This window comes from Panthera pardus, unplaced genomic scaffold, assembly GCF_024362965.1.
Source record: "Panthera pardus isolate Hobbes unplaced genomic scaffold, ASM2436296v1 HiC_scaffold_17, whole genome shotgun sequence".
Classification (NCBI taxonomy): domain Eukaryota; kingdom Metazoa; phylum Chordata; class Mammalia; order Carnivora; family Felidae; genus Panthera; species Panthera pardus.
In genome coordinates this window covers 136,747,211-136,761,073 of record NW_026526732.1, presented here as the reverse complement: position 1 = coordinate 136,761,073, position 13,863 = coordinate 136,747,211, and the positions used below count along the sequence as shown (strand labels likewise).

General features: G+C 43.7%; 1 protein-coding gene across 13 annotated transcripts in view; it reads left to right on the top strand.

The window, feature by feature from the left end:
- RUNX2 (RUNX family transcription factor 2) overlaps positions 1-13,863 on the top strand; it is a 326,738-nt gene that overhangs the window by 158,857 nt on the left and 154,018 nt on the right. For 9 of the 13 annotated variants that reach the window (XR_008423075.1, XM_019457306.2, XM_019457310.2 and 6 more), the window contains exon 6: positions 7,246-7,419. The exons of the other annotated variants lie outside the window; for them this stretch is intronic. Coding sequence is in view for 8 of the 9 variants with exons in the window: in XM_019457306.2 (XP_019312851.2) it covers positions 7,246-7,419 (174 nt within the window). In the remaining variant the exon portion in view is untranslated. The remainder of the gene's footprint in view (positions 1-7,245; positions 7,420-13,863) is intronic. 13 annotated transcript variants of the gene reach the window in all.

The following is a 13,863-nucleotide window of genomic DNA, read 5'->3' as shown; positions in this document are numbered from 1 at the left end:
CCTCCAGCCAGCTTTCCTCCTTTCTTCTCTGCTTATCAGTATCCTCCTCAACCTTCAAGGGCATAATGGTCTCATCAGCAAGGGTTTCCTCTTTCCTTTAGTCAACAGCAGTGGCTCACTGTTCTTCCCATAGCAGTTTACTATTTTTTATTAAAAAAAAATCTTTTTTAACATTTATTTATTTTTGAGAGACAGAAACACAGCACGAGCCAAGGAGGGGCAGAGAGAGAGGGAGACAAAAAGTTTGAAGCAGGCTCTAGGCTCTGAGCTGTCAGCACAGAGCCCGAAGCGGGGCTCGAACTCACGAACAGTGAAATCATGACTTGAGCCAAAGTCCAAAGTTGGACGCTCAACCAACTGAGCCACCCAGGTGCCCCTCCAGTTTATTATTTTTTAAAGATTTTTCTTATTATGAAAGATTTCAAACACATTAAAAGAGATGATATTTAATCAAATCCCATATACCCATCACCTTATTTTATAACTGGTAACGTTCTGCCGTATTTACTTCACCTTTTATTTTGCTGAAATATTTTAAAGCAAATACCAGACTTATGACGCTTACCCTCTAAATATATTGGTTAGCTCTTCAAAAACATAAGGGCATATTTTTACATACTCACAAAAAGCACTACTTCCTTAATATTTTGAAATAGTCCGTATTCATATGTCCCTAATAGATCCCCACACCTAAGCATTTTAGTGATTTTCCCTCATTGTAAACTTTTCCAGTTATATTTAATTGTATGCCCTTCTTCCCTACTAGACTGAACTGCTGGGGGGGCAAGGACATTATCTTAAAGATTTTCTCTCCCCTCCTCCTTGCCATGCCTGGTGAGGCTCTCATGTGGGCACACGCCCACATGGACGAACCAATCAGAATTGTGGATGTGGTACTGGTTCCTGACTGATGGTCTATTGCAGATCTGCCTTTTAGTTTTGTTTATTCTAATTGGATGGTTGATTGATTGAAGTTTATTTATTTATTTTGAGAGAGAGAGAGCATGAGTGGGAGAGGGGCAGAGAGAGAGAGAGAGAGAGAGAATCCCAAGCAAGGTATGCGCTATCAGTGCAGAGCCCTATGTGGGGCTCAAACCCACGGACTGTGAGATCATGATCTGAGCTGAAACCGAGTTGGGCACTCAACCGCCTTAGCGACCCAGCTGCCTCTATTTATTCTGTTAAAAACATTCTTTTTTTTACATTTATTTATTTTTGACAGACACAGACAGAGCACAAGTGGGGGAGGGGCAGAGAGAGAAGGAGACACAGAATCCGAAGCAGGCCCCAGGCCCGACGTGGGGCTCGAACTCACAAACCCAGGTCATGACCTGAGCCGAAGTCAGACGCTTAACCAACTGAGCCACACAGGCGCCTCTATTCTATTTTAAAATTGTATTGTCATGATACTCAGGGTAGAAGTAGATACCCAATAAGTGAGTGCTTAAAGTTGATATATTTTTAAATTTTTTAAAAATGTTTATTTATTTTTGAGAGAGAGACAGAGTGTGAGCAGGGGAGGAGCAGAGACAGAGGGAGACACAGAATCCAAAGCAGGTTCCAGGCCCTGAGCTGTCAGCACAAGGCCCCATGCACAACTTGAACTCACAAACTGCTAGATCATGACCTGAGCTGAAGTCAGATGCTTAACCGGCTGAGCCGCCCAGTCGCCCCCAAATTGATTTAAAATACTGCTGTAAAAAGGGGAGCTCCCAAACATCGTGATCCACGAGATGACCCTGCTGTGCCCCAGGATAGCGGACCTGCCATGACTTGGTGCCCTTCTCGTGAAGGTGCCTTGTTTTTGCAAGGTGCACTCTTTTGTAGGTGCTTTTGGGTGACCCTTCCGGAGGAGTCCATCACACTGTGACTGTAGTGCGCAGGGTGTGACCTTTTGGCTGGGGGCCCACAGAGCTTTCCTCAGTGGTGAGGCAGTTCTCAGTCAACTTTTATAAAAACGGGCAGAATGGGTCACATCACAGAGGCAGGTTTGTTTTCGTAGTCCGCATACCACACTTTCAGGGTCTTCACATACCAGTTTCTGATGCCTGTTCTAAGCGGAAAACCCAACGGCCCTGTTACCAACTGTCACAGCGAGCGCGGTGCCCTTGTACTGGAGAGTGGGTGGGGCGGGGGGGGGGGTGGGGGAGGCCTGGGGCAACCAGGTTCAGCATGTTTGCTCTGAGGATGTGTGAATGCCGTGACCTTTTGATCACACTTTTCTTCTCGTGCCTCTGAATTTATTGCAACAAGAGTCATGGTCAGCCAAACACACTCAACTTTTTGAAAGAAATTTGTTCTGAAAACTATTTTTTTCTTCCGTTTTAAATTCACTTTGACCGTGATTTCCCCTGAGCGACCGATGCTGTAGTGTTCTAATCTAAAATAAGCTCGTTGGCCACGGGAGGGAAAAGAGCGTGGGGCCAGCAATCAGAAGTCCCGAGTTCTAGTCCTGCCGCTAACTGTGTGGCTTTGGGCAAGTCGCCTCCCCTCTCAGGGATTCAGGGTCCTCATTCATAAAAGGAGTACGTCACTCAGAAATTTAGAGTCAAAATGATTTCTCTTGTCCTTTTCAGCTCTTTGATTCTAAATGACTTGCAACAATGCTGAAGAATTATAATGAGAGCAAACGGGACTTTTTCAGAAAGCAAGGAAGCAATCGGGCATTCCCTTAAAATGCACGTCCTTTAGGGAAATTTCTGAGCAAGCACCAAGAAGGGCTAGGCTCTAAAGAAAGGCTTTGCCCACTGGATTCCCTAGGTTGTCAGATAAGAGAAGGGTTTTTTGGGGGGGAAAGATAGCATTATAATATGATATGCCGGGGCAGAAAATTTTTTCTCAACCTGGACGTTTATCTAAAAGAGGAGAGACTATTCACGTTCATTCATTCATTGCCTAAATATTTGTTGAGCACCTACTATATGGTAGGCACTGGACTAGGTTGTAGAGATCCAACTTTAAACAAGACAGAGCACTTATTCTCACGGGGTTCATATCTTGCAGGTGAGACAAATAAGTACGCGAGATAAGTACAGATTGTGGTAATAGCCATAAAGGAAATAAATGGAGGGTGTGCTCTAGAAGGAGGGGACCTACTCTGGTTATTGTGGCAGACAAGACCTCTCATAGGAGGTGGTGTTCACTGTGAGGCCTAAGGGATAAGAAGGAGTGGGCAAAGAAATAGGGGGAGAGTATTTCAGGAGTATGGAGAGGTCCTGGGATGGGAAACTCAAAGGATTCAGTGTCAGATGCCCAGGGAAAGGTGGTGGGGTCCTGGACTAGGGCTGTATCAGTAGAAATGAGAGAACTGAATGGATTTGAGATACACTTTCAAGACGGAAATGACGAGATGTGGTAATAGATTGAATGTGGGGTGCGAGGGGTAAGGGGAAATAAAGGGAAATGTTTAGGTTTTTGGCTGCAGTGACTGAGTGGCTGGCACCACTTACTGAGATGAGGGTACTCTGAGAGGGGAATGGGGTTCGCTGGTGAGAAGAGTCAAGAATTCTGTTTTAAGTATACCACATTTAAATATCTTGTAGACATCCCAGGGGAGAGTCAGGTAGGCAGTGGGACACACAGACCTGGAACTCAGGACAGAAGTCAGGGCTTACCTCAGAAATGGGGGAGTCCCCGGCACAAATAGGTGGCACCGAGTGCATGAGATTGTGAGGTCACCTTGGGCAGTGGTTCTCTACCTCAGTTGCCCATCGGATTGTGAGTTATCTTACACAAGAACTCCCCAGAACCCACTCTCAGAGATTCCGATCTAATGGAGCTGATGTGCGTTCTGGACATCTATATTTTTCAAAGCTCCCTGGAGGGTTTTCTTAATCCTGCTGGAGTGGAGGAACCACTGCTCGAAGGAGAAAGTACAGCTAGAGAGACGATCCGTGCCCGAGCTTTCACACAGTCTCAAATAGAACACAACAGTTTTGCGTTCTTTATGCTTTCCTCCTATGTGGAGGACCCACTCTTTGGCCCTTTGGATGAGGTTCAGCTCTCCCCGTACCACGGCAGAGGACCCTGTCTTTGCTTTAACTCGATGTGCCCTTGTCTTCCGTGTTCTCGATTTCTTAAGGGACTGCCTGAGTGTGGAGGATTTCAGTACGTCTTCTTGCAGCCCATCGTTCGCATGTTAACCCTGATGTGGTTTAGCGGTAGCCGGTATTTGTCATGGTTGAAAGATGAAGAACCTGTTCAGCTTTTGTTCTTCATCGTCCTGTAAGAATTTTGTTGTGGTTGTGGTGGTAGCTACAAAGGGGCAGGCATCTGCAAGGAGAAACGTGTATGTGTTTTTGTACATGCGCAGCCACAGACAGGTGCTCCCTGAATTACTCTGGGTGTCTGTAGATCCTTGGTAGCTCACGTGTGAAGGTGATTTCCAGAAGGCCATTGAGGCTTTTAAAATTTCACCTGCTCCTCCAGTTTTCATACTGATCAGCGATGCCGTGAGTCCTCTCTGTATTCTTGCCTCCAACTTCCTACGATCCCCCCTGAAGCACTGGGCTAAGAGAAAATACAAAGTGAACTCACACGTCCAAATGCTGAGCTCACATCTCCTACAGTCTCCATGAAAGCCTAATGAAAAGGCTGTAGAAAGCGGAGGCAAAGCTTTATTAAGTTTTCTTGCGACCCATAGCCCACATAAAGTCCCAGTGTTTAAAGGAACCGGGCAAGATCGTGTAGCCCTCCCCTTAGCCCTCAGGGAATCTGCCATTCCAAAAATATGGCCTATTAAAAAAAATAACTTCCAGGGACAATTCCATAAGCTTTCTTGTTAATGTTTACAGCTGTATCAACACCACACCAATGCTTTTTTTTTTTTTTTGTATGTATGTGAGGAACAGAATCCATGGATCCAACTGTGACAAGTACTGTATAATTCCCTAATTGTCAAACTAGTTAGACACAGCAAGATGTATTGATGGAAGTTTGTTTAGGGTAATGGGTGAGCTATTAACTTTGTAATTGGATCCTTGCTGCTGCTTCTGCTTGCGTTGAAAACCAGCCGTGGTACCACATGGGGCTTAGCTCGTAGGTGTCTCTTTCTGTTGATCTGGATATTTTCAGTCCACCACAGCAGCTGTGAGAGGAAGGGAAGATAAATCTAGAATGCCAGCATTGATGGGGCCACATGATGAGTGGAAAGCGTTGTCAGCTAGGATGAGAACTGTGATCCTCTTCCAGGCCAAACCAGCCAATAGCTGAAGACCACAGGCTAGCTGTGGTACCTCTGTAGGCCTTCGTCGCTTTGTCTGTGAATACCGTGCTTGCTGGGCTCCAGGAGCTGTTTGGGCCAATCTCTAAAGGCCGTGTAGAGTTCTAAAATCTGTTCATAATCCGGATAAGAAGTTCTAAACAACAAGGAAAACACCCATCCACGCACAGAGAATTTTCCTGATCACTTTTCTCCTGGTCTTAGTCCCTCATTATAGCAGATGCCCCAACTGGCAGGAAATAGGGTGGTGGGTCCATTTCAGTTAATGGGCCTATTTGGAATATGTTTGGCTGTGGAGACAGCTAAACTCATATTACCAAGCCTTGGCTTCCTGTCTGTTTTCTTTGGGCTGGGTAGGCAATGAAAAAGGAGACAGGAAAATACATTTTGGGGCAAATAAAATAAGGAATTTGTCTTATGAAGACAGCTTATAGTTGGGAAATTCTAATGTTCAACTTAACCCTATCCTGATATATTCCTCTTGTCCTCTTGTACCGAGAGGAAGATGAGGTATTCTCGCTACCCATAGAATATACCTCCTGATTCTTGAAAGCTCTTAATAATCCTCCTTACAGGTTTTCTTCTTTTGTGGGTAATAATCCTAATTTCCTTGATTTTTCTTCAAAGGGCAAATTCTGATTCTAGTCATCATCTTAAAAAAAATTTTTTTTTAATGTTTATTTATTTTTGAGAGAGGGAGAGAGACAGCCTGAACAGGGGAGAGGCAGAGAAAGAGGGAGACACAGAATCCCAAGCAGGCTGCAGGCTCTGAGCTGTCAGCACAGATCCCGACACGGGGCTCGAACTCACGAACTGTGAGATCCTGACCCGAGCCGAAGTTGGAGGCTTAACTGATTGAGCCACCCAGGCGCCCCCCAGTCATCATCTTAATGGCTCTTCTTTGAATCTGCTTCGGTTTCAGTTACAGTATGTTAGGGTGACATACTCAGGCCTCATTCTGGTACAGAATATGGAAAAAGGAATCTACAGTATGTTTCTGTTCATGTATGAGGCATTACCCTGCTCGTTCACCTCGGCACCACTCTGCAGATGTGCACTTAACTTACGTGGCACCAAGTCTCACACGCTGTTCTGTTACACTTGCACCAAGCCCATACTCCACTCTTTGCTACAAGTGATCTCATGATTTTCAAAAAGCCTTAGAACCTGAGTTATATTTTAGCGGGCGTATTTCCTTATTATCTAGAATTTCCTTCGATTTGAGACTTGAATAAACTAGAAGCGAAACAAAGTTATGTTTTGTTTTGTGTTAATAGTGGAATCTCACATTCACGTGGTAACCCAGAGGGTGTTTTTCCATTTCTTATACAGAACCGTAGTACTAGATTTAAAATAGAAAAAAGCATTCTGTCAGATTTCACATAGTTTATTATATGCTTTGAGGTTTTGGGGGTGTCACAAAATACCCAGATTCCTCTTGAGAATCTGCATTTCCTTGACCGTATTTCCACTTTTTCCTCTGAAAGGGGTTCTAGGTTTGAGTTTTAATTTTTCAGGAGAGTCTCAGTAAGGTCTAGTTGTAACATGAAAAAGAAAAGTCACTATGGTTATCATGGGAATTGCCCCTTGACAAATGTTTGTCTCTGTTTCTGCCCCAGTTTTGGGATAACATGTGTGACATGCACAGACTCTGAACTTGCGGGAAGTTTCCTCCTTCACGAAGTAAGCGAACATAGCCCAGAACACACTCACCTTTCCCACCCTCGCCCAGAGGGTTGGACGAGGCACGCAGACAGCCCTTCCTGAGTCCTGGTGTCAGCTCCGAGTCACCCTCGGGGACCCTCAGCTCTCTGTTTGTAGCACAGAACTAGGAATGCTCCACACCAGATGATGCTTAGAAAGCCACTAGAAATGGAAGGCATTGTAGAGACACTTCCTTATAAATACCAGTATTGATAATCCCTTGGCTTTAAACCCCCAGTATGTATGTTCACATATCTATTTAGTATGGTCAATTGTTCAGCTCATTAATATGCTTTTATTTTATGATTTGCTGTTTCCAGGGCACAGACAGAAGCTTGATGACTCTAAACCTAGTTTGTTCTCTGACCGCCTCAGTGATTTAGGGCGCATTCCTCATCCCAGTATGAGAGTAGGTGTCCCGCCTCAGAACCCACGGCCCTCCCTGAACTCTGCACCAAGTCCTTTTAATCCACAAGGACAGAGTCAGATTACAGGTAAGACAGACTCCTAGGTTTCACTTGCACACAGTCCGGCAGGCTGGGGGTGAGGGGCTACCACATGAGATGTACTCACTTCAATACTCCTGGGCTGTGAAATGGCTTATTATTAAAGAATCAAGATGTGAAGAGACTGACCTTTTTGATTAAAAAAAAAAAAAATTCCAACGTTCAGTAACTTTGGGATAAAACCTGGGGGAAGTTTCTGCTAATGTTGCACTTCTTGGTGATGTCAGTGTGCAACATAGTGGATGGTAACGACTATGTTCTCCGGGAGAATGTTTGTTGTGAGTTTCTGTGTTGTGCCCGGCTAGTGCAGGGGATAACCTCGCACCCTCACTATTAGAAGATTAGTCTTACCGTCTCAGATTTGGGCTTACATTTCTTACATGTATAACTATTTCATTCAGTTTGCCTGAAAATTGCCCAGGGCTAACAGGAAGCCTTGATTGGTGGGTATAAGGCAAGGTCACTGAGCGGCTCATTGGGCAGACAGAATTCACGTCTGATTCACTTTTAGCTCCAGTTCCTCTTGCGACATGTCTCTTTATTACTACATTCTAGTAAGCCGCTTGCTTTACCTTTCTTCTTAAAAATTAACATCAGCATTGCATTACACACTAATCATTCACATTTGGTGCAGTAAGACTCCCAGCTCTCTCTCTCTCTCTCTCTCTCTCTCTTTTCTGCCCCAGTTGTGCAAAAACAGATCTTGCTTTTAGTGTGATTGCTCTTGGGTCCTGGTGACAGAGGAGTTATGTCAGTCGTCATAGATCTTTAAGTTGCCCATCAGAAATACTGAGAGCTGATGTCACTTAGTCATGTCATCTGGCTTCTGTTGTTGGCAGAGGTAGACCAGAATGGAGGGAAAATAACTCAAAACAAAATGTACAAGAAACTATTCTAACGGTTAGGTTTTGGTTGATAGTGCTTACGTGTTGAGTGTCCCTAAAAGATTATAAACATAACTGTTTATAAATGGAATGACCTTCCTCTCTTTCTCCCCTGCCCGTATTAGGGATATGTCTTCTTGGATATTTATTTAGAGTAGGTTTCTGTGGGTATATGTATATGAGTCTGAATATATGGGTATGCCTGAGTACATATTTAATAGATAATACAGAATTATAAAAATAAAATATCTAAACACTACAGAGAACCAGATCTCTGCATCAGGGAAGAACATTAGAGCTCTGTGAACAATAGCCATGGATTAGCCTAAAGAAATCACTAAATGTTGATATGTAGGAATTAAGCTTACTGTGTTTACTAGGCAGGCATCCTTGATAAAAATATAAGGGTGAAATTCACACTAACTTGTGAATTTCAAGCTTGTTGCTATAGGTGCTGCTGCATTTAAAGTAGTGGGCTTTAGATCTTCGATGAAGCTTCATAAATAGCTGTACTTTTGTCTTCAGAGTAATCTTTAGACTGTGTGTATGTGTGTGTGTGTGTGTGTGTGAGCACACGTACCCATTTGTATACATATTTAAGAGTGTTTATATGTGATTTGTAAGGGACTTATGATGGCTAACAAAATATATATAAGAAAAATATATGTGCTATGATTGGCAATCCCTGAGCTCTTTAAATGTTTGATTCTGTGTTCTAATCCTTAACTGTTTGCTAATTATGTTGTACTAATGACTAATGCTTTCAAAGTGGCTTTTGGAAACTGTGTGTTGCTAGATTCATTTAAGAAGATGCTTTCCTCAAGGCTTTGACCACAAACCTGAAGATGACGTCATAAAAAAGCACCAGAGGACGTTTTAGAAACTGAAGGTATCTTAGGTATCATTAGCCAAAAGGCCGGTAAAAGTGGTAAGGGGGATCTACATGTTACCAGCAGATGTGAGTGCACAGAGTAAGGCTCTGAGAAGGTGTAAGACATGGGGATACCAGGAGAGCATCTGGGCAGACCAGGGTCGTGACCACCTCCATAGACGTGGCTCTCCTCCTCTGGTCACCTCCCTCCCCGCTGGGAGGCTCAGGAAGGTTAAGCTTCTTCTTGTCTGCAGCTTTACAGCAAGCTAGTGGCAGAGCAGAATTCAGTCTCTTGACTCCTGACGTAGTGTGTTTTTTTTTATACAGTACCATGCTACAACTCCCTCATGATCAATTAAAAATAATATTTTAAATACTCACTGGATGTATTTCTAAAAAATGAAAACAGAAAACAGTTGTATTTCTAGGTACCGATAGCTTTCTGGAATGACACCACAAGAGTCTTAGCTCTGCATTGGCGATTATAGCACTAGAATGATTGATTTATAGATCAGTCTTCTCGTTTTTCTAGCATCCAGAGTATTGGGCCCAACAACTGTCTCCAGCAGCCTTCCCAATGTGCAGATTGACACATGTGTTTGTGCCACCCCTACCCACTCTTGGCCATGTGCACTTTCCTTACATGCTTCTGTACTGTTAGTGAGGTGATGGGTATAAGTATCTCCCTATAACTGAGGGTGTGCACACTTCTACTGTGACCCAAATTATTACACAATCCAAGAACATCCAAGAACAGCAGCAACTTCGAAGTGAATTTATTTCACTTTTTTTCCTCTCTGGGTTAATTTTCTTATTTATTTAGTGAAGATAATTTAGAGCCTACCACACATAGAGAATTAGGTCTCGGGTAATACAGGAGGAGGGGAGAAGAAAAGTGCCCTGTCCTTGACTTAAAGTCTAATTGAAGAGATAGCGATCCTTCCCAGCCCTCACACAGCCACATCTGTCCCTGGACTGTAATGTTGTTGTTTCCTGAGTCCACATTCTTCTCCCTGCACCCTCTTACTTAGGCTGTTCTATCTCCGGTGGTCTGTGTCTGCAGAAAGGTGCCATCCATCCCTCAAGGTCATTGTTACCTTCTTTAGGAAAGAGTCCTGGGACCTGTGTCTAGAGGCTGCCTATCTAGCCTCTAAGCTGTAGTTGAGATTGCCTTCTTTTACAGCTTCTGGGTGTTTCTTTGTTTCCACCTTGCTAGACTGCAGATTCTTCAAGGGATTTATTACAGGGATTAATTTTGCTTGTGTAGGCACAGTGGTAGGCACATCTGGTGAAATGTTGAATTAATGAAAGTTTAGATGACAAGATGTCAGTACAAGAAGAGCTGAGATGTCATGCCTTGTTGGCATCAACTGTTCTCTCTCATTTCCTGTCTCAGGGTGCTGTTGTTCCCTGGTGATGAGCACCAGTGGCAGAAATCACATTTCGGTATAACGCTTGCATAGTGAAACCATTTGGTTTCATTCCAGTGTAGGATCTACACAATTGCATGCCTAAATGTAAGTTCTACTTACGAGCCTTGCCTACGATGGGTTTTGTAACTTCTCCGCAGTATGTAACGTCTGCATTTTTTAGTTCATGGAATCCTTTGGATACAGAAGTTTGTCATCTCTCATTGGCTTGGCCCTCTTGATATCTCAAGCTCTTACCCCAAGACTATAGATGATGATCATGGTTGTATGGTAACTACTATATATACACTTGCCAACAGAAAAGGGGTGAAATGAAGTTAGAAGTCATAAACTGAGGAAGTGATAGGCACTGAGTGTTTCATATTAGTGTTCTCCAGTGTCTCTTGTAGTTCCTAGGGCTAATGGTCCTAGCTGTGCAATGGGCTGGCTTCTCTGCTGTGCTGGTGTGATGGTCCTTCTGTTGTCGTCTTTAATGGCTGATGTTCTATCTGAAGGCCCCAGGGCCTCCTATGGCTTCCTGAGGAAGTTGCTTCCTCTGTATCTTTTTTCTTTTCTTTTCTCTTCTTTTCTTTTCTTTTCTTTTCTTTTCTTTTCTTTTCTTTTCTTTTCTTTTCTTTTCTTTTCTTTTTTTTTAGTCTTCAGACATCTCGTGCCTATCTCTGGGTGCTAGGAAACACCTAGTCGGTCACAAATGGCTACTTCTTTTGATTCAGAACGTGGTGCTTAGCAGTGGAGTTAGGGATATTATGTTAGGAGATACTGCTCAAGACAGTCACTGTTTTAACCTCAGTACTTTGTGGGTGAGTGAGCTACACCTAAACAACAACAACAGCAACAAAAGCAAACCTAGGCCCTTGGGTTTGGTGGATTGGGACATTCATCTAACCTTTGGGGCTGGGCGTTCTGCTGTTCTATTATTCATTCATTCAAAAAATACTCGAGTGCTTACTATCTGCCAGGCGTTAAGTAAGTGCACAAGATAGATACAACTTCTGCTGACAAGGAGCTCCCCTTTTCGTGACAGACGGTGTCTGTAAATGGGTAAATAAGCATACATACGAGATAATTTCAGACAATAACACATGCTTTGAGAAATTGAATAGAGTAATGCATTAGAGAGCAACTTAGGGAAAGAAAAAGGTAATTTTGATTAGAAAGTTGGGACAGGGTTCTCCTAAGAGCTTTGAAGATCTGTGAGGAAGAGCATTTTCGGCCACGGAAGACTCATGCACAGGCTCCCGGGAAGCAGTGACTGTGGTTGCTCAGGGGTCAGGAAGATCAGTGTAAGTGGAATGTAGCAAACACAGGAAATGATAACAGAAAGCCAGGCAGGGAGTGGATTATGGAGCGCCTTCAAGGACCTGGTAAGGAGCTTGGGTTTTGCTCTGATCGCAGTGGGATGCTCTTGAAGGATGTGAAGCAGGGGAATGACCTTATCAAATTTACATGCTTTTAAAAAATCACCTTGGTTGCTGTGTGACGAACAGATCATAAGGAGACAATGGTTGAAGCAGGGTCATCGTTTCGGAAGTTACTGCAGTAGCCCAGGAGAGAGTTAAGGATGGTTAGCATTTTTTCTTCTTTCTTCAAGACTCAGATCAAAGGCTGGCACCTCTGTCAGGCTTCTTCCAACCTACCCACACTGAGCCTGAGGCTTCCATACCGCCAGTCCATGTGGCGACAGTTACTTGTTTACACGTCTGTCTCCTTCATCAGACTTTGAACTTTCAAAGTCTAGGGCCATGTTTTATTTTATTTAATTTATTTATTTAATAAAATTTTTTAATGTTTATTTTTGAGAGAGAGAGACAGACAGAGTGAGTGGGGGAGGAGCAGAGAGAGACACACACACACACACATACACACATACACACACACAGAAACTGAAGCAGGCTCCAGGTTCCCAGCTGTCAGCACAGAGCCCGATGTGGGGCTCAAATCCATGAACTGTGAGATCATGATCTGAGCTGAAGTCTGGCGCTTAACCGGCTAAGCCCTGGGCCATGTTTTATTTAGCTTTGTGTCCCCATTGTCTTACATAGTGCCTGTTGCCTTGTCACTTTGGTTTGGTGACGAATGGATCATTGACCTCTTCGGGAAGTGTGATCCACTATTATCCTAGCCCTAGTACCTATTTGGTTGACTTACTCTTAGCTAGCCTTTATTTATTGAAAAGCATGTTGTGTGCCAGGCATTATAATGAGGTTAGTTCATAACGCTCCTTACAACAGCTCTGTGAGATAGGTGGCATTATTTTGAAAGCTGAGGGTCAGAGGGGCCAGGTACCTCGCCCAAGGTCCCACTTACAAACCATTAAGTGGTAAATGTAGGAATTAAAGCCAGATCTGCTTTGCTTCAGGGTCCCATGCTCCTTAACCACCGTGCACTCTTGGGAGGCTGAAGCATACTTCTATCGTGGCTTGGTTTCCCCCAGTTTCAGTACCTACGTCATTTTATTTATGCAGCTCTTCCCCACTGACATACTGGTTTTACATAAAGTTCTTAATCAAAGCCTTAAGACAATTCTTAAAAGTATGTGTTTTCCAGGTGGAAGAAATTGATTCTTTGAGAAATGACTTCCCGAAAGCTTCTTTAGCCATTATAGTTGACTGTGAGTTCCAGATTCTTGGTAGGCAGTCACCCCCATCCCTATCACGTCAGTCATGTTGCTGACAATCTAAGTGGTAGGTGTCCTAAGGGACTAATCTCTTTGTCTTCTCTCCATTGGGTATTATTCAGAATCCTCAGAGATATTTTCAGAAAAGGGAGGCATTAAGAGTGTCTGAATCATGCTTTAAAATGCAATAAAACTGGTTTTAATGATTAAATTATAGTTATAGGAGCATAGATGCAAGGTAGCATTCTTAGGAATATCTTAGAAAATAACCTGGCCAGGCATCATGTAGGATAATAATCTTACCAGCAGTTACCTTGACCAAAGCGAAGTAGTTTCCACCCGACTTCGGTCCGATTCCATATTCCCTTGGCAAATGCCACACCTTTAAACATTGGAAGGCTCTCAGGCAGTCGGGCGCCTGAGCTTGGCCTGTGTACGTTGGAGGTCCCAGGCCCGAGTCCACTGTACTCACACTGAAACATTTACTAGCATAATCCTTTCCCAAATAGGAAAGCACAGCTGAGTAGCGTGCGTCTCAAATTGCTGCTCTGTTCAAGTGCACAGGGATCACACGACTGTTTAATGTGACACAGGGTGAGAGGTGAAGTGGACGCGGGGCTGGTGGCTGGG